The 18,785-nt window shown below is 56.1% G+C and overlaps 1 protein-coding gene across 2 annotated transcripts in view; it reads left to right on the forward strand.

Moving 5' to 3' along the window:
- LOC311218719 (protein CEPU-1) overlaps positions 1–18,785 on the forward strand; it is a gene marked incomplete at both ends in the record, with an annotated part of 319,347 nt that overhangs the window by 171,338 nt on the left and 129,224 nt on the right. Inside the window, one exon of one of the 2 annotated variants that reach the window (XM_084301531.1) lies at positions 15,843–15,927. In XM_084301531.1, the coding sequence (XP_084157657.1) occupies positions 15,843–15,927 (85 nt within the window). Of the gene's footprint in view, positions 1–15,760; positions 15,928–18,785 lie in introns of those variants that run through there. The other variant, XM_084301530.1, reaches the window with a different exon arrangement.

The raw sequence follows: 18,785 nt of genomic DNA on the forward strand, positions 1-18,785 counted from the left end.
AGCCCCGGCGCCGACAGCAGCGCGGAGGACGAGGCATTGATGGGGGAGACGAAGGGAGAGATCTTTAGAAAATGCACGAGGTCAACCTGCTGACCCAAGCCAGCTCTCTCCCGGCCCCACGGTCCGCCCGGTGCCTTGATAAATTCCACTTAGGCTACTTCACTGCGGGCACTTGATAGCGCAACTTAATGGCTAGGAAGTCTCTTCACTTGGCTGCCCCCCTCCAGACGAGGATGCTGGCTGTGATCCGTGGGCTTAAGCAACAATTCCCTGCCTGCGTGGCGACGCTGCCTTTTTTATTAGCTTCCCTCTCAGAGTCCGGACCCTGGAGGTCCTGGCTCCTCTTTAGCACCGATTCGCCTCCTGACCTCGCTCCGGCCCCGGCCACGTGCAGATCTGCAGAAGCTGCCTTCAGGAGCACATCCTCAGTGCTTTGCAGCCCCGCAGCCCCTCTGGCAGGGAGCTCGAGTCCCCTCCTAAAGGTGCAGAGGATGCTGCTGGCAGCAGATGTGCCAGCAGCCCCCCCTTTTTATTACTGCGGGTCTCGCAGGTCTCATCAGTGCCGATGTTTTTCCGTAATGCTCCTGGAGTCGTGTGATTGCGCAGGAATCTTGGCTCTCATTTAGGAGCAGTTTTGACATGTCACAGTTGCAGGGGAAAAAAAAAAAAGCACAGAGACACTGCTGGAACGTGTAGGTTAATAAAACCAGCTCGTCTTTATCACAACCTTTTTTATTTAAGATGTCAAAATGAAGGTCTGGGGGGGTCTGACGTGGGGTGGTGGAGCTGTGAGGGGTGCAGGGCTGCGGTGGCCAAGGGGCAGTGCTGAGCTGTGGTGCTGGGAATGAGCTGGGGAGCTCTGAGTGCTCATCCCTGGAGGGAACTAAGCCAGGTGGGATGCTTTGATTTAAGGAAATGAGCAGCAGGCGAGGGAAGGATGGCATTTGAAGCAGTGCTGAGGTCGGATGGCTGTGTCCCCACACTGGGGGTGAGTGGGTGCTGGCCGCATCCTGCTGAGCCAGCCCTGGGGAGCCTCCTGTGAGCAGCGTGGAAATGCCCCAGGAATCCGCGTCTCTTTTCAGAGGCTGTTACAGGGAGTTGTTAGCAGGCTACGGCACAGCGCAGGAGCTGTCGCTGTCGGCTGCTTTTTGTTAATGTGATCTGAAGGGTCCCCTTGCGATCGCATCTGGAGCGCTCCCTTCTTCTGTCTGCAGAGGCAAATTGCGACGGGCAAGCGCCCGGTGCTTCGGGGGGGTTTGAGGTCCAAATAAGAGGCCAGAGCCCACGAGGTTTCCCCACCCAACATCCATATTTCCACCTGGGCAGTGGAGGAATGCCCATGTGGTGGTTCCCCGTGCATCCTTTCATTTTGTCCTTTGCCAGCTCCTCAAATCTCATCGCTGCGTGCCGAGTCAGCGTGGAGAAAGCCATCTCTCCACCCCTGGCTAGGAATTTTCCATCTAAGCAAGTTTCCCGTCAAAAAGAGCCTTCATTGCAAAAAACATGCTGTTTCCTGGGACCATTTCAGTTTTTCCAGAGCAATTGCTTTTCCCTTGGGAAAATCTGATGGCAGGCTGATGGCAGGAGGGTGCAGCAGGGGAGACCTGCAGGGCAGGAGGCCCTGCAGCTTGTGGCCTCGTGTCCCACCTAAAGGGAGTTTGGGAAACCCAGGGGACTTCTCCAGGAGCCAGGAGCCAGCTGAAATGCCCTTCTAGGTTCAGATGTAATGGCACTTCCAAGGGGGAGGGAATCTATTCTGTGGAAATTTGGCTTTTTGGGAATTTCATACTGAGACGGGGAAGTTAGGGGAATTTTTTTTTCATTAAAAGCACACACACACAGATATATATATTTGAGTTTCAGTGGATTTCCATTTTCTAGTCAGCTCTCTGTGTGATGCCGTTTCTGCAGCAGTGTATGACTTTTTTTCCCCTCAGGAAATTTTCTAATATCAATTTAATTTTGACTCTCACAACTGCATCTATTCCACGGGGAACATATTCTATGGCCTCACCAAGAAAGTGTTTCCTCTTAGCCGCGAGTTCATTTTCCAGTTTAAAAACATCATCCAGTCATTTCTAATGAAAGATATAATCAACTTTCAGGCTTCATGGCTTAGCTGAGCCCCTAATGGAGGTGGGGGAACCATTCCTGCAGGAGCTCAGCCCATATTTCCCACGGCAGGCATGCTCACACCTGGCAAAGGAGCACTGGGTGAAATTGTTTCCAGAGAGACTGATGCCCGTGCAGGGGCTTTGGGCCCATGGGGTAAAATTCAGGAGTTGTTTCCTTGGTTCCTGGTCTCCCAGCCTGCAGGATTTGCCCTCCTGCAGCCCCAAGCAGAGGGTTTGGGGTATTGCTGCATCCCAGCCCCGCTCCCACAGCCCTTGGGGCAACTGGGACCTGGTGCTCTGCTTTGCCGGGGCTGCACGACTTCTGCAGGCAATAATTTGGCCAAGCTTTATTCTTTCTGTAGAAGCAACGAGAAAGAAGGAAACCCCCAGAAAGCCCCATTTGTGTCCCATCTGACTGTATTTCCATGCCCGCATACCTGCTCTGCGTAAATGCTGTTGGATAAATGCAGAATGGGCTCGGGTCGTTCGGAGACCTCACTGAATTACTCCATGGATGCTGCACCCCACATCCCCTCCTGTGCCCAAATCTTCCCAGCACTGCCTGGGGAACGAGCAGGAATACAAATACAAATAGCAGCAGGTGAGGGAGATCAGATGGCGATACCAGCAGGGGAGCTGGGAGCCGCATCAGGTGCGTCTGCCCAGCTGGGGCTGCGCTGAGGATGTGAGCCGGGGTGGTTTTAAATGAGCTCGTGCGGCACTGGAGGTCCAGACGTGACCTGAGAGCTGGTGGGAATTAATGATCTGAATATTTACCCAGCCTCACAGCTCCCAGCCCACCCATCGCATCATCTGAGGGAGCTGTACGGCCAGAAAAATGTCTCAAGGACCTCAGTGAGCTCTGATTTTAGGGAGTGAGAGACACAAAAGCTCCAAATCCTCCTCCCCCGCAAAAAGACCTGGATGAGATAACAGGAATTTCTAATTTAAACATTTGGGTACAAATTACCTGACAATCCAGAGAGGCATCTTGAGCCGGCACTCGAGTTTTTCACTCAGAAAATATCGAGGTGTCTCGATCTGACAATCTCACAACTTGCCTATAAAGCTTCTGAAGTGAAAAATTAATCCGAAGTAACCTCTCTTTCTGCTCTGCAGAAGCAGATTGGCTTTTGATGAACGCTTGTGCCTCCTTGCTAGGTCCCAGGCAGCCGAGCCCGGCTCTTCCCTTGCCGGGTCTGGCTCCGTGGAGGGTTGGCATCCCCTTGGTTGGTCCCAGCACAAGCCGTAAGGGTCCGCACCTGCAGCCTGGACTCCTCTACCTGCAGCATTCCCACTCCCAGCTCCTCTCCTCTTGCTGCCCCCGTCAGTCCGGGTCTGTCCTTCCTCCTGTCGGCGGTCGGGTGCCTTTCCTGCTGCCTTTTATCCCTCTGAATCTAGCTTAAAGGATTAGGCACAAAATGGAGGGTTGTAGTGTATAATAGTGGGGATGTAATTACCTTACAAATGGAGTGTAATTACCCCGTGGTAACGCTTTTGAATAACCTCATCACCACCCGCCAGTCCTTACAGCTGGAATTTCTCTCCATTTCGGCGTTAAGGTTGCCGACTTCTCCACAATTGTGTCTTTGGCTCGCCGGCCACCACGTCCGTGTGGTTTTAGCATTCAGTGGCACCACTGATACCGCACTTACACTCTAATTAACGTGCAGCCGCGGAGCTGGCCTCCGAGTTATACGTGTGTGGTGGAAATTACAGGTGTGGAAACTGCAGCTGCTGTGTAATCATCCCGTAATTGCACCCGTCGTGCTGCTAGTGCCTTACCCAGCTCGAGTCTGGGTGCAACTTTGCGTGGGTCCCTTGGCATCGGTGGGAGAAGACGTGGAGGGAGAGAGCTGCAGGAGCTTCTCCTATTGCTGGAAGACAAGGACCTGTCTTTTGCTCTCATCGGTGGGATTTTTCCATTTTTTTCCCAAACCCACACCTGGTGAATTCACGGTGCCGCCGAGCAAAGCCACCTCTTTTCCCTTGGGTGCTTTTCCACGGGTGACAACCCCGCTGTCCCTCCCCTGGTGAGAGGGGTCCCACACACCAAACCCATGCTTGACGAGCAACCTGAAGCTAATTGCCAGCCCTATCACACACCTCGCTCTCCCTGTGCCCCGTTACAACACGCAAAGCTGTTTTCCTGCCTTTTGGAGCTGGTTGAGACATACAGATGACGAGCGCTGTAACATAATGCATTTTTATTATTATTAAGCTCCCAGTGCCTCTTTCCCTGTCAGCATAATAGGGCTAATGAAATGTACCTACTGCTCACGGGAGCTGGGAGGACAATTTGGGCCGGTTCTCCGCAGCATTTGGAGCGCTGCTGGTTATTTATTCCGGCCGTGCTCTGCTCGGTGCTGCGCTCCTGGAGCCCGTCTCCCCCCGGCGGGGGCAGGATGCGGCCCCCGACGCCGTGCGGGTGCCAGGCATCCATCCTGCCACCGCCAGCACTGCCAGCTGGCCTCGGCACCAACTCCGCTCCAGGACAGTGGGCCAGGGTCCTCCCTGGTGCACCATCATTGGCTTTAACGAGGCTCCACCAGGGAAGGATTTGGCCTGCTCTGGTTGCGAGCTGCCTGCTGCTGCCAGCTGGAAGGCACAGCGGGTGCCGGAGAGGGGTCTGACGGCCCTGCTCGGTGTGGGATGGGGGGTCCCCGAGTCTCAGCTGGTCTTAGGGCACCAGCAGGCACCAACTGGGTGGGAAGAGCAGCGTGGTCCTTGTTGGGCATCCCCCGTCTCACAGTCTGCTGAGTTTTGCCTCCTTGCCCTCTCCCCTGGCTGCCTGGAGGCGTAGAGGGAGAAAAGCCGTGTGCGAGGGGAAAAATGGGCAGTGGAGGGGGAAAACGGGCAGTGGATCCTTAAATGTTGTGAGGGCTGATTCAAAGCTTCTGTGATCTGATCGGGCCCTCTGGATTTGACCCAATTCGCACACTCTGTGGCTGTGATTGGCACTGGGGATGTGCGCTGAGAAGCCAAGCCTTGTTGCCCTGTGCCAAAGTTACCCGCCGACATCATGGGGCTCCCCAAAACACCTTGTCTTGTTTCTCATGGCCTGATTACTTGGTTTGTAGCCTGGGTGCCCTCAGGACCTCACAGTGCCCCCCACCAGCACCGTGACGAATGCCTGTGTACCACAGCATCCCCATGCAGGGCGATTTTGGGTTCAAGTGCCCGGAGATGGCAGTTTACTGGGGAGATAACACTGCTGACGTGCTGGAAGTGGAGGAAAAGTTTGTGTGCTGGCAGATCTGGGGCAGGATTTAAGGGCTGTCTGAAGCGAGGCACATCCAGGACTGCAGCCCTTGGCTTTCATCCTCCTCCCCGTAGGCATCTGTGAACCCTTCTCCTCTAAAGCTGCTCTCCCATTTTAATATTCCCTGCGGTGCTTTAGAGCTCGCTCAGGGCTATTTTTTGGGGGGAGGTATATTTATAATTCAGTCGAAATGCAACAACGTTGTGGGTGATGGAGTAAGGTGGTGGGGTGCAGGTACAGGGGGACGTGTTGGGGCCACGGGGTTTCATCCCCCGTGGAGCTGTCACCCTGCTGCTGTCACCGGTCCCTTTGCACCCACGCCGGCACCTCGGGGGTGAGCTGAGGACAGGGGCACGAGGAGCAGCGGGGTGGGAGAGAACAGGGATGTGCTACAGCACAAACCCTCGGGAGCCGATAACTTGTGGGGAAGGCTTTGCCAGAAAGGGAAAAAAAAAAAAGAAAAAAACTGTAAATTCGCTTTGTTTTGATATTCCAGTACTCCTTCTCGGGTGCTGTACGTGCTAATGTGTACGATATCGGAACAAAGTCTTCAGATGGCTCCTAACAGTTTGTGCCTCGCCTGCTCTGTGGAAATGTTGACGCCGAAGCAGAAGCGTGGTGCTGGGCGCCTGCTCCTCCCGGGGGAGGAAAAGTGCCCCCGTGTCAGCCCCCAGCCCGGCTCTCCCTCCGTGCCTGCGTGCCTCAGCTAAGACTGAGCCGAGGCTCTTAGGCCTCCCTTCCCAGCGAAATGAGCAGCAAATCAATGCAGGCCTAATAAAAGATGATTGGAAATTGCTAATAGGAGCGTGGGAGGGCAGCCCTGCCTCCTGGAGCCAAGATGAGTATGGATTTTCTTGTGCCAGGGACTGTAAACACTTCTCCAGCTCCCCGGGGAGCCCCGGATGCTCACCCTCTCCCTGTGCCCTCGTCGTTCTGCGTCCACAGAGGGAGCCCAGTACTGGCAATTAGCTGGATTAATTAGCCAGCTCCTTTCTGAGGCTGCCTGCTCTCTGCAGGTGGCTCAGTTGGTCTGGGACGGGTGGTGTGGATGGGGGCAAAGCCTGCAAGATCTGCTCTGCTCCTCGCCAGCATTCAGCCCCCCTCCTACACATGTGGCCTGGAGGGGCTGGGGGTGAATTAAAAGGGGGCAGAGGCTGGGAGGCTTCAACCTCTGCTCCTGATGGCTGCTCACACTTTATTTATGGACCCAGACCTCCACCACTCCTCTGCCGTCTGCAGCTCCGTGCCAGCACCCAGCGTCCCAGCTCCCCGATCCCAATAACTCTGCTCCGTGCTCTGCTGGGGGGTGATGGATGAGATCCGAGGTGTTTGATTCATACGAGCTGTGCTCACCTTGCAGAAGGGGCTGTCACAGAAATAATAAACCTGCTCGGTGTAATGCCCGGAGAGGCCATCGGACGGGCAGAGGGACCGGTGTAGATCCTCTTCGTTGTGGTTCCAAGGAAAGAGTGCTTTGGAGAAAGACTGATTATGGGCTGCAGGACGGCTGCACAGACTGTAAATAATCATTTGAGCCGTGTCTGCAGTGGGAGCAGGGTCCTGTCACCCTCCACGTGGTGCTGATGCTCTGATAGGGACAAACGCTGACCCACGGTCCTGGGGGTCTAAGGGGATGCTGCAAGGAGCAGGGGGTTGGCAGGGAGTGGTGAAGTGACTGCCCCTTGTCACCCAGGGGGAAAGGTGGCACGGTCTGGGTGCTGTGGCACGCCAGCTGTCACGCCTGTGCTGGCTGCATCAGCACCTGTTTCATTCAGGAGATGCAAAACCCTCCAGGGCGCTGCATAGTGTGTGTAGTCCATTGCTTGGTCCATCAGGAGCTGCCTCACATCACAGCATCGCCCCTCCTTCGGCCAAAGGCAGCTTTCAGGATGCTTTTTCTTTTGGAGGAAGGTGTCCGGGTGCTCAGGACACGGAGCTTTGAGGTGCGATGCCCAAAGCCCTGCTGGCACCTCTGCGCCTGGCTGCAGCCCGTGCACACGCAGCACCACGGCAAAAAGTATTAACGGGGGGGAGAAGTTAACCACATTTATTTAACTGCAAAAAAAGGTTGTTTTTACATGCCTTTATTGGAATATAAAGACAGCTTTTATAACCTTTTAAAGGGACATAAAAGCAGCTTGGAGACTGGAAAGCTCACACCAATTTAAAACAGACGGAGCGGGAAGGGAGGAGGGCAAAGATCTGCAGCGTCCTGGGGTCAGGAGTGACCGGCGGGGGGATGCTGCTCAGGATGGGCTCAGCTCCAAGCCGGCTGCAGCACTGACAGGCTCTGGACAGCTCTGGAGCCTTCACTGCTGTTTGCAGCCCTGTCTCTGGGCTTTGCTGTGTGTTCCTCTTCCTGGCAGCAGCAGAGCCAGCGTCTCAGACCTCTGTAGGGAGTGGAGGTGTCACACGTAATGAGCTAACCCCTTTATTGCATTGCCCTCCCCAGACCACTGTGAATAAATCCTGCTTTGCCTTTGTTCCTCCTGGAACGAGGGAGGAGCGGCTCGGTAAAGGTTTGGGGCTGGAGCAACTCTGCAGACTGCATGTAAGCTCTCCGGTGGGGTTCGAGCCCAGACCCTATTTCTACAAGGCAGCAAGGGCTGCAGCAATGTGGATGTATTTGGGGTGTGTTTGCAGAGCTCTGGAGAGGTGAGATAGCAGCGAGGACCAGGAGGGACCCGGGCAGCCAGCGTGGGACCCCCTGGAGGCTGGGCTTGCACCTCCTGTCATTGCCCCACTGCCCTGAGCTTTTGGGGTCAGTGCAGGGCACGTGCTGCAAGGGAGCCGGGTGCGCTCCACCTGCCGGGGCAGCCGTGCCTTGGTGTCTTCATCCCTTCCATGTTCACACAGCGGGCGAGCTGCTGCGACATTAAAAGCAGAGAGTGACCTTTCCACCGGCCTCCAGAGGAGGGGAGAGCCGAGCCCCTGCCTGCAGCAAGGCAGGCGTTGAATATGGATGGGTCGTGATCCTCCGTGAGCCCCGCGCCGGCTCCCAAATAATGGGCTTCCAGAGGTAATGCTGGATGGCCGCAAAGGGGACGGCAACAGCAGCAGCAGCTGCTTCTAATTTTTCTTCGTGGGGAGGGAGGTGGTGCTGAGAGCACCCCGCATTGTCTGCACATATTTTTCATCATTATAGGCAGAAATGCCAGAGCGGTGACAGATATTAATGCAGTTCGCTCCGGGAGAAAATCTTCTTTCCATCAGACTCCTTGTGCAGCAAGAGGGCAGTGCCATTTGCAACCCTAGGGAAGATGTGTTTGAAAGGTGATGCGTTTTTCACCCGGGAAGTTTTATTCCAAGACGGAGCTCGGGTTGCAGAAAGGCCACCTGGAAGCATCACGCCTGGGGCCGCAGGACTGCTCCGTGCCTGTGCCGGCGACCCAAACGAAAGTGAATTGGTAGCAGTGCTGGGAAGTAATTGGGATTTGGTGTGAGGCAAATTGCCCTCCCAGAGCTCCCCATGAGACAGCAGTGGCTACACGTGAGCACGGGGGGGTCACTATCCCCTGCACGGTGGTTTTGGTGACCTGGGGTGCCGGCCACCCAAGCACGCAGCGATGCCGTGGTGCCAGCACCCAGCCGCGAGGTTTGTGGAGTTATTCTACACAGGGCTGCACTTCCTTGCACCCCTCAGCCTCCTTTTATTTGCTTATCCCACTAAATATTCATCAGTAACATTTAAGACAAAGGAAAGAGATAATTACAAGGGGAGAGTTTTTTTGCAGTATTAAAGGTTAACAGAATTCTTGGCATTTGTGCCTTGTCGATCTCCATGTAATTATGCTCATTTCCCAGAATTCAGAGGCGACTGTGCCTGTTAACGCTCAAAGATGGTACCCCGGGAATTAAATTTATGAGATCATTTCTCAAAATCTTCAGATTCAAACCAAGCGTCTTGCTTAATGGCATGACTATTATTAATATTATTCTTGGATGCGCAGCGCCGCGAGGGTCAGAGGACCAGTGGCACAACTAAAATTGATGCACGCAGGCAGCACCGTGCCCGGCTTTTGTTCCCGAGGAGCGAGCAATTTGGCAATCTCGGCGCTTGTGAAACGAGACTTTGTCACTTGGGGTTGGCAGGAACTGGGAGAGTTTGATTTTCAGAGATGCCCAAAGCCTGGCAGGAGGCTGGGCTTGCAATGAGGGCTGCTGGGTGCTCGGTGCTTTGCCAAGAGGGACTGGAGGGGCTCTGCTGTTAGTGTCTGTTTTTTGGAAAAGCCTTGGCCTAAATCAAGAAATCTGCTCAGCTCCTGGTGCCTGCTCGCCCTGGTTTGTGCACACCGAGCAGTTTCCTGGTAGGAAAGGGCTGGTGGGAGTTGGCTTGGCTGGGGAAATGAGGAGGGGAGGTGGGTTAAGATTTCCTCTCCTGCTCTCCCCAGGGATTAGGTGGCACCCAGCGGGGCTGGGGGTGCTCGGCTCCCTGCTTCTTGTTTGTCCCTGCTGCCACCTCTCCCAGCTGACCCTGCTGAGGGTGCCTGGGCTCTGGTCCCCATAGCCCCAAGCTCATGGATGGCTCTGGGCTGGAGGAGAGGCTCACGGGGAGGCGAGAGGAGGAGGAAGGTGGAGGGCTGCAAAATGCCTGGCTCCCCACAGCCTCTTTCAGCTGAGATACTCTCGTGTTTAATGAGAAAACAGCTGTTAGCCCACACAACACGCCTTATCGGTGCATGGCAGGAGGCAAACCGAGAAATTCAGGGAGGAAAGCTCATGTCTCTGCGTTGGACGTGTCCACGCTGCAGCTCCCAAATATCCTCGGTGGGAACCGAGGCATGGCTTGCTTTGCTTTCCAGCCTATTAAGCTCTCTCCCCCTCTCGCTCTTCCCATGCACGCTTACTCCTGTTAAAATGCAGAGTGGATTGAGTTGTAGAGCACTGGGTTAATGTCATACGCTTATAAAATGCTATTAGATGGCTAATGGCATGATTTTATCCGATGTCATCAGCTGTCTCTGGCACCTGATTCATTCTGATCAAACGCTGCCGTGGATGGAGCGTGAGCAGGGAGGATGCCTTCCTAAGCATTAATGCAGCCACGTAACTTCCCTACGAGGAGCAGATTTATATAAAACCAATATTGATCTGTACCAAGGACGGCCGGGATCAATCCCGGTTAATGACTTCCCCAGTGCCAACGTGGCTCGGTATCTCTGATAATTTTTTTAAGTCTCTGTATAGACGTTAAGGCTGCACGGATGGAGGTGTCACTTGGTAAATACATATGTTGTGTTGGGTGGGCTGTCGTCAGAGGCTCGGATGCTGAGAATTGTGAGAAAAGAGCAATCCTGAAGGAAAAAAACAGGCCGTGGGGACCGCTGTGCGTCCCCTCCCGAGCCGCAGTGCTGCCCGGCCCATCTGCAATGCAAACCAGAGCATCCTCAAGGTTGCTGTGGTTTATCCCAAGGCGTGACAGTGATGCTGCAGGGTGTTGTGGCAGCTCGTGCTGAGGTCTTCCTCCTGCCCCAGCCACCTTCCTCTTCCTCAGGTGGTACATACGTTCTGGGTTGCCTCTTGCTGTGCTGCAGGGAGGCGAATCCTTTGCTAGGTACGGTTACTGCGAGGTCAGGTAAATGCCAGTGAAATATTACCAGCATTGTTAGCGGGGACGTTACAGCAACCTGGGCTGTTTTAAACCCGGTTACTGTGGTCACTGCTGGCTTCTGATGATGCTGCAACAGGTTGGAGATGTCTGGGCAAAAAGAAAAAGCAAGGAGCAGGTGCTGGGGACAGCTTTTAGCCATCTGCAACCCAGCCTGTGCCTGCTGTGGTCTGAGTGCCCGCGGGGACACTCCTCACGTTCAGAAAAATGGCCCAGAAATGTCCCCAAATGGGCGATTTCACTGCTTGGCTCAGAAATGCCTTTGGGGTGAGAAGGGCTCAAAATGGCTCCAGCCAAGTAAGGCTCTCAATCATCCTTCCTTAATTGGGGCCAGTGTTAACAAGGGGATAAATGAGTCAGGGTGGAAGCAGAGCAGGGCCCACAGCCTTTGTGCCTTGGTGAATGGTCGCAGGCACTGAGGGCTGGGGGTTATTCAGGAAAAGCTCCCCCAGAGCCATGTGTCATTCACCTGACTAATGCCAAGAGAATTACAGCACTTTTTGCAACTCTGGGCTTATTGAGGAATAATGTGCGCGATAGCACGGGTGGGGGTTTGGAAATGGTGTTTTCATTTCGAAGGAACGAGAGCGGCCGGAGCATAAATTATGTTTCTGATCATATTTGGCAATTTCAGATTAAAAATAAATTTCTACTTTGGGGTTATAGATTGCCATCTATCAGCTTCGTGAAAAGGAAAAAAGGAATTAAAAGCAAAATCTGGCTGTACAAATTGCCTTGCTATGACCTACTTATTGGAAGTCGTTTTTTCTTTTTTTTTCTTCGAGGAATGAAATGTTTCGGTGCTGGGAGGTGTGGGATTGTATGGATATAGGCTCGTTGGCAGGTATACAGGCAGGGGTGGTGTGTGGGGATCAATCATCCTTCCCTGCAAGCAGCTACACGTAAAATAGATGCTGGAGCGCTGCTAGGCGTTTCTGAGGAGGCTGGAGAAAACGTGACAATTGGGTTATTTCCATTGATGAGGGAATGTTGGCTGCAGCTTTGCATCTGGATATTGGCCTCTGGGACCGCTCGGATCTGCAGATGAGGCTCCTGGGTTTGGTTCTCTGGTTTTGCTCAAAAGCCGGGAGTTTGGGCAGCGTTTGCTTGGAGGCTTCTGGGCCGTGCCAAGGAAGCTGGCTCCTTGCAGCAGACACTGGCCCAGGAGGGGCAATTTTTCCCCTGGGGGCATTTTGGGCCCTATTTTACCTGAAATCAGCCTCGTGCAAGGGCCCCAGCTGCAGCAGCAAAGGGCAGAGAGACATTTCCAGGAGTCGCTGCGAATTGGCCCTGCCGAGCATCTCCCCGTCCAATCTCCTCGAAAATTGTGTAAATATCTGCTGAAAACGGTTCTGCCTGGCTCCGTGCCCCCGCCGCCCTCCGAGCGGGGTTCCCAGGCGATGCTTTCCTTCCTCCGCTGCCCTGTTTATGGTCTCTGCCAGGAGAGGGGGGCCTTTAGCCTTGCTGGGAAGGAGGAGACGCGGCGAGAAATCTGCGCAGAGAGGCCGTGCGTGTGCTGTGCTCGTTCCGCTTGTCTCCCGCCTGTTGCTCACGAAGGGGAGGAAAAAAAAAACAAAAAAAAAAGACTTTTATCTGAGCGGGAAGAAAGCGAGGGAGCTGAAAGCAAGGGGCCGCGTTTCGTGCTCGGCTAGGTGCTGCTTTGCAAGCATCTTAGCCCGTGTATGGCAGGCTCTGCTGCTGTCTGTGGTCAAAAACCAGCGAAGGAAAAAAGGCTCTCTCATCCCCAGAGGAGGCTACAAAGCTCCCTTTCTCTTGCTACTGAACCTTCACAGCTGGACTCAGTTGCTGGCTCCTCCGCTGCTGGAGCAACTGAATTATTGAAAGGAATCTTGATTTCGTTTTCTCTTTGCCGTTTTCGTGTGTTGTGTTTATTGTCTATAGATATTTTTAAAGTCTGAAGCAATTACAGCTGTCAGAAAAGAGACGAACTGTGACAGGCTGATTTATATGTACATTGGATGTATGCAAGAGAGGGAGAATGGAGCTGAGGAGACAGCCCAAGGATTCTGCTGGGCTTTAGGGAGCAGGAGCCAGCGATGCTGGGTTTAAATTCCTTGGGATGTTCAAATAACACCCGTGATTTCCTCACACTGAGCCAAATCCAGCCCTTGCATGGGCTGGAGCTCCTCGGCAGGAGCTGCCTCCCTTCGTAGCGGGGGGTTAATCGGGGCTGGGATGTCTGGAAGTCGCCCCAAACCCACTGCACCAAGCACAGCCAGGTCCTTCCCTCCCTATTTAAGATGTTCCTGGTGATCTGGGCCCGGCTATGGTGTTAGGAGGTTAACTGGAGGGGTTTTTGGGAGCCCTCTGCTTTTGATAAGAAGCCCAGCTTTGCATGGGGAGCAAGCTCTGGAGTGATGAGTGATGGTTTTGTGGGGTCCTGTGCTTGAGGGCGTTCCCCAGCAGCTCACAGGGGGGTCCCCATCCTGCCGGGGTGCTGCAGCAATTGGCAAAAGCAGCTCCTTCTGTTCCTCACCACTTCGTGCATCCCTGAAAATTGCCTGGTCTAAGGGAAACGCGATCCTGCACAAGGGGTTTCATCCGATGATGGATGACCTTGCGGTCTCGGAGAGCTCTGGCATGGAGCTTGTGGCCCCAGGGGGTCTGCGGCTTACACGCTGAACCCCTCCTGAACCCAAAGCAGGCGTTTGTCCCTCCCTGCCACGGGCAGAGGCAGCTGCAGGGCTCAGCTCCCCCTGCCAAGAGCCGGGGAGCGGAGAGGGGAAGGCTGGAGGCAGCACATCCCACCTGTGCCAAATTCAAAGAGCAGAGCCTTCGGGAGAGGGAGAAGTCAAGAGGGACTCGCGAAGCGATCCCCTTCTTGTATGACCTATCGGTACGCACCATAATAATAAAGCTCCGTTTGATGGAGTGTTTCCTCTGCCCGGCACAGCTCATAATGTTGTCGAGATTAAATAGCACAGTTAGTGAATTAAGCGGTAGTTTACAGGGGATTCGGAGGCTCCGGGGATTAGTAACGGGCTACGGATCCTTTCACATCTAGGTCACCCATTTGAATCCTCCTCAGGTTGGCAGCGATTTGAAGGAAAAAAAAAATAAATTATTGGTGCTGTGTGATGCTGTGGTGAGGCACGGGGGGAGGCAGGACTTTGGGATAAGGTCCCATGTGGAGAAACCCGTGGGGACAGCGGGTGGGGGAGGCCTGGCAGCATTGGGGTGCAGCACCCCAAATTTCTTCTCGACCGTCCCAAAAGGCAGGAGCAGCCCAGGGCAGGGGTCCAGTAGCGGAGGATTTTAGCTGAAGGCGAAGCCGTGTCTCGGCTGCTGGCTCTGCACTTGCTCAGAGGCTCCAGGACTTTGTGCTCCGAGGCTGGCTCCCCGGCACCTTGCACCAGCACGAAACTGTGCCTGGAAACATGAACGTGTTAGCTGCTAGCGGGGGGAAGGAGGAATTGCCAGGCATAAGCAAACGCGCTATTTGTTAAATTATGAGCTGATAAAAAGTACTCGGGGACCGTGCTTGCAGCTGGGGAGGAATTCACCACCTACACTCACGCTGTGCCTCTGTGAGGTGCAGGGACCGGGAGGGCACTCGCTGCCCCCCCCGATGACGGGGAGAATTGTCCCGTGCCTCAGTTTCCCCTCCTGCAGAGGGGCTTTGCAGCCTGGGGAGGGGCAGGCGAGGAGGTCGAGGAGGGCAAAATGTCAGAGGTGGCTCGGTGCCGGCCGCAGGTAAGCACGGCGGGGAGGCGAGGGGAGAGGCGCGCGGTGCGTTGGGGGTTAAAGCGGGCGTCCTTCGCCTGCCAGGCGCGCTGCTGCCGCTGCCTGCGTGCGGTGCGGTGCGGGGTGCGTGCGGGTGTGCGGGAGCCAAAGTGGCGGTCAGCGATGGAGCCGCTGCCATGACAACCCCGGGCAGTCAGCCTGAGCCTGCCTGCCGCGCAGGGATGCTCGCGGCCAGCCGCGCCAACGGGGCTGGGATGCTGCCGCTCGCCCGCGCCCCGCCGGCCACCCCGCTTCTGCGCTGAGACATCGTCCCGCAGCTCCCGGCATCATCCCGCAGCTCCCGGCATCATCCCAGCATCGTCCCCACACCCCGCAGCCCGGAGCAGCCTGCTTTTGGGAGCCGGCGGTGGGGCTGGAGGAGAGGAGGAACTGCTGGGCACCTCGGAGCCCTTTGCCCGCTGTGCCTTTTTTTTTTTTTTTGCGTCCGGACCTGTTTGTTAGCTCGCTCCAGGGGTGGTGTTTTTTCTGGCTTTTTTAATATATATATATATTTTTTGGTGGATTTTTCTTTTTGGTGTTTGTTGCTTTTTTTTTTTGGTGTTTTTGTTTATTTTCGGACTGCCCCCGCTCGGGGAGCCGTGAACTCGGGACAAGTGTGCGTGTGCGGGGCGGGAGCGTGGCGCAGCCGGGCGGCTCCCGGCACCTCCTTGCCCAAGTGAGCCTCGGACTGCTTCCCGGGAAGAGCCGGCTCGCCCAGCGTCCAGCACCTTTGCCACTTCTCCTCCTCCTCTTCCTCCTCCCCCCGGCCCTCCCGTCCTCCTCCCTCACCCAAGGATACTGGGGACTCCCTCCGGATGCCGCTCGGCAGGCTCAGTGCTCGCAGGCTGCCTTTCCAGGGGCTCTCCTGATCTCCGTGGAGCTCCGCATCGCTCGCCTCCGCGCCTGCCCCGGTGGTTTTGCTCCCCCCCGTCCCCACACACACGCACCCCCTCCCTCCTCTCCCCCCTTTTCGCTCCTGGTGGCCTTGTCGGGTGTGTTTTTTGCCTGGTGGAAAAGTCCCTGCTGCCCAGGATGGGGGTCGGTGGGTGCTTAGCCCTGCCCTGGAGGTGCCTAGTCGTCCTCTGTCTCAGGCTGCTCTTCCTTGTGCCCGCAGGAGTGCCCGTGCGCAGCGGAGATGCCACCTTCCCCAAAGCTATGGACAACGTGACTGTGCGGCAAGGGGAGAGTGCCACGCTCAGGTAGGAGCCGCTGCCTTTCTGCCTTTTGGGGGAAGGGGGGATCTGGGGGGGCCGTGCAGCGCGGGGCGCGGTCGGTGCCTTCGGGGACGTGCCTCAGTTTCCCCGCAGGGGACGCATCCCATCGGCTGGCGGTGCAGGACGGGCTGAGAGACGGAACGGAGATTTGGGTGCTGGGTTTGAGGGAGGGGGGCACACCTGGCGTTGGCTCAGCACCCCCCAGTCCTCACTGGGAAAGTTACTGCGGGGTTGGAGCTTGGTTTCTTTGTGGTCCCCCTGCTGAGGCTGTGGGGTCCTGGTGAGGGGTGTGCCGGCAAGGGGGGCTGCGCAGGGGTGCGGCGCTGGTATGCATCACCGCTGGAGTTGTGGAAATCCCGGAGGGGTTTTGTGCCTCTTTCCTCATGTCTGGATTCTCTGTGATGACGGGTGGATGCCGCCTGCCTTAAAAATCCCCCTGCTCCAAAGGCAGGGGGGTGCTGCTACCTGCTGGCATGCCCTCTTTGGGGTGGGGGGAGATGTGGGGCTGGGGTTTGCGCCCTGCACTGAGGTCCTGCCTGCAGCCACAGCCTGAGGGGTGCAGGGGCTGATTTTGATCAGTTTAGCCCCCGGGATGTGCTGCACCCAGGTACCTGTCCTGGCAGCAGGTGGGTGCAGTCCTCCAGGAGGTGCTGGCCAGGCTGTTTGGTAGCAGCGTTATAAATAAAAAGCTGTTTTTAAATTTTGCAGCGCTTACAACTCGAGTTTGCTCGGGAGGGACTTTGGTGGCAGCGCCGTGTGTAGGTGACACGCTCACATCTGGGTGTGTGCATGGGAGCTGCGCTCCTGCCCTACGCCAGCGAGTGGAGCAGGGCCAAGCCAGGGCAAAAACCCTGCCTTAAAAACCCCAGGGAGGTTTCTAAGCCAGCGCCCTTCTGGCAGGGTGGAAGGATTTAACCCAGGGGTTCAGTTTGGCCCCCAAAAAGTGAATCCTGCTGCTTGCAGCCCAGCCTCTCGTCCCTGCAGCCCCTGCACCTTCCTGGGAGGAAGGGATGGAGTGGCCAGGTGGCTGTCTCTGTTTTTGTCTTGTGTCCTGGCACAGCTGGACCAAGAGGCTGGGAAACTGGTGCATGAGGGAGGAGGACAGGGTGTCTTAAATCAGAGTGCACCCTATGATTTTTGGCTAAAATAAAACACCCCTTTTCCTCCCCAAATTATTTGGGCTCTCCTAAGCATTAAAAACCCTATAGGTCTTGCAATGGGGGCGTCAAAGAGGGACGATTTTGTGTTAGGGGAGGTCTGGGCAGCAAAATCTGCAGGAGGGTGGCAGTAGCAGGGTAGCACAAGAATGAGCTCCCTGAAAACTCCCTGGGAGGAGGAGGAAGAGAAGTGCTTTGGGGTTTGTGGCCCTGACTGTGCCACCACGGCCCCACTCAGCCCTCTCCCCACGTGCAGCGTGCGTGCTGACGCACCGGGCACTCGCCTGGTGTCCGCAGAGAACAAAGGGAGGCCAGGGTGAGTCAGCAGCAGGGATGCTTCCCTCGTCCTCGGCGAGGCCTTTTGGGTGACAAACGGGTGACAAATCCTGCACCTGCTTCGGGAGGCAGCCCTGGGGAGGGAGGGCGGCAGCTCGGCATCGCCCTGGGGCTGCAGCGCGTGTCCGAGCTCAGCTGGGGACCTGGCTGGTGGTGAGGGATGTCCGTGTCCCTGTGCAGGCACCTGGGCACGAGTGTTGTCACACTTGGGAGTCCTGCACGTGGGCTTTGGGGTTTGCAAACAGTGCTGGTGACATTCCCAGCGCCCTGCCCCTTGGAGCAGGCGTTGCTCTTGGAAATTATGGTGTGCTGCTGCTGCCAGCTCCTTGCTTCAGTTGGGGAGCTGGCGAGGTGGAGGATCACATTTTGCAGTAGCAGGGGCTGTTTTATTTTTCCTTCTGGTCTAAGGTGGGGATGACCGGGAGCTGTGGGTCCAGCGTGCTGCGTGCCCACGTAGGTCCCAGTCCCTGCAGGCTCCGTGAGGAGCCGAGCACGTGAAAAACGCACGCTTCCAGCCGAGGAAATCAAGGGAGCGTGAATCTTCCTCCCTGCTCCCCTCCCAGCCCAGCTCCCGGCGTAGTGATCGATGTGCTGGTGGGGAGTTCACTTGGTCGGAATAGCAATGCTGCTCCGAGAGGCTCCGGCTGCTGCCCTCAGCACCCACCAGCGACCCCAGCAGGGTGGCAGGCAGGGGCTGGAGCTGGAAGCGTGCACGAGGCGGGGATAAACATCCCTCCTCTCTTCCCACTCGTTTCCATGCAGGGTGGGAAGATGGCGAGGTACAGCCAAGGACTTGGAAGGAAGCATATGTCTCTGGAGGTCCCTTCTTGTGCTTTTTTTTTTTTTTTTCTTTTCCCCAGCTGACAAAAGGAAAAGCAAGCTGAAAAAACGTAGCGGCCTCTCTACAAGTCCCTCTTTGGGCGAGCTGCAAGTAGGTTACTCCGTCGGTGGTGGCGGGGTGCCAGGGACCCCACAACGCCCTCGGTTCGAGGTGCCAGGGCAGAGCGAAGCGCTGTGCGAGCTGAGGCGTGTGCTGAGGGCTGCACCCCAAGGACTGGCGCTGGTTAATTGCTTTGTGCTCCCCTGCCCAGCCCTAACGTCTGTTCTAAAGGGCACGGGCACTGCTCCGTGGCTGTTGTGTAACCGGGTTTCACATCGCCGTGTTGCGCAGCCGCTGGGGCGTGTGGCTGCAGGCACTGTGGTTGGGGCTGGGGCAGTTTGGGGGCAGTGAGGTTTGGGAACCCTCTTGCTGCCAGATCCCACAGGCTCTGGGGATGCAGAAGAGGGGTCCCCAAGCAGACGTGCTGCCCTGTGCTCATTTAGCTCCAGGGATGGATCTCAGCAGGTGCT

Source organism: Netta rufina, assembly GCF_964035555.1.
Source record: "Netta rufina genome assembly, chromosome: 25".
Lineage (NCBI taxonomy): Eukaryota > Metazoa > Chordata > Aves > Anseriformes > Anatidae > Netta > Netta rufina.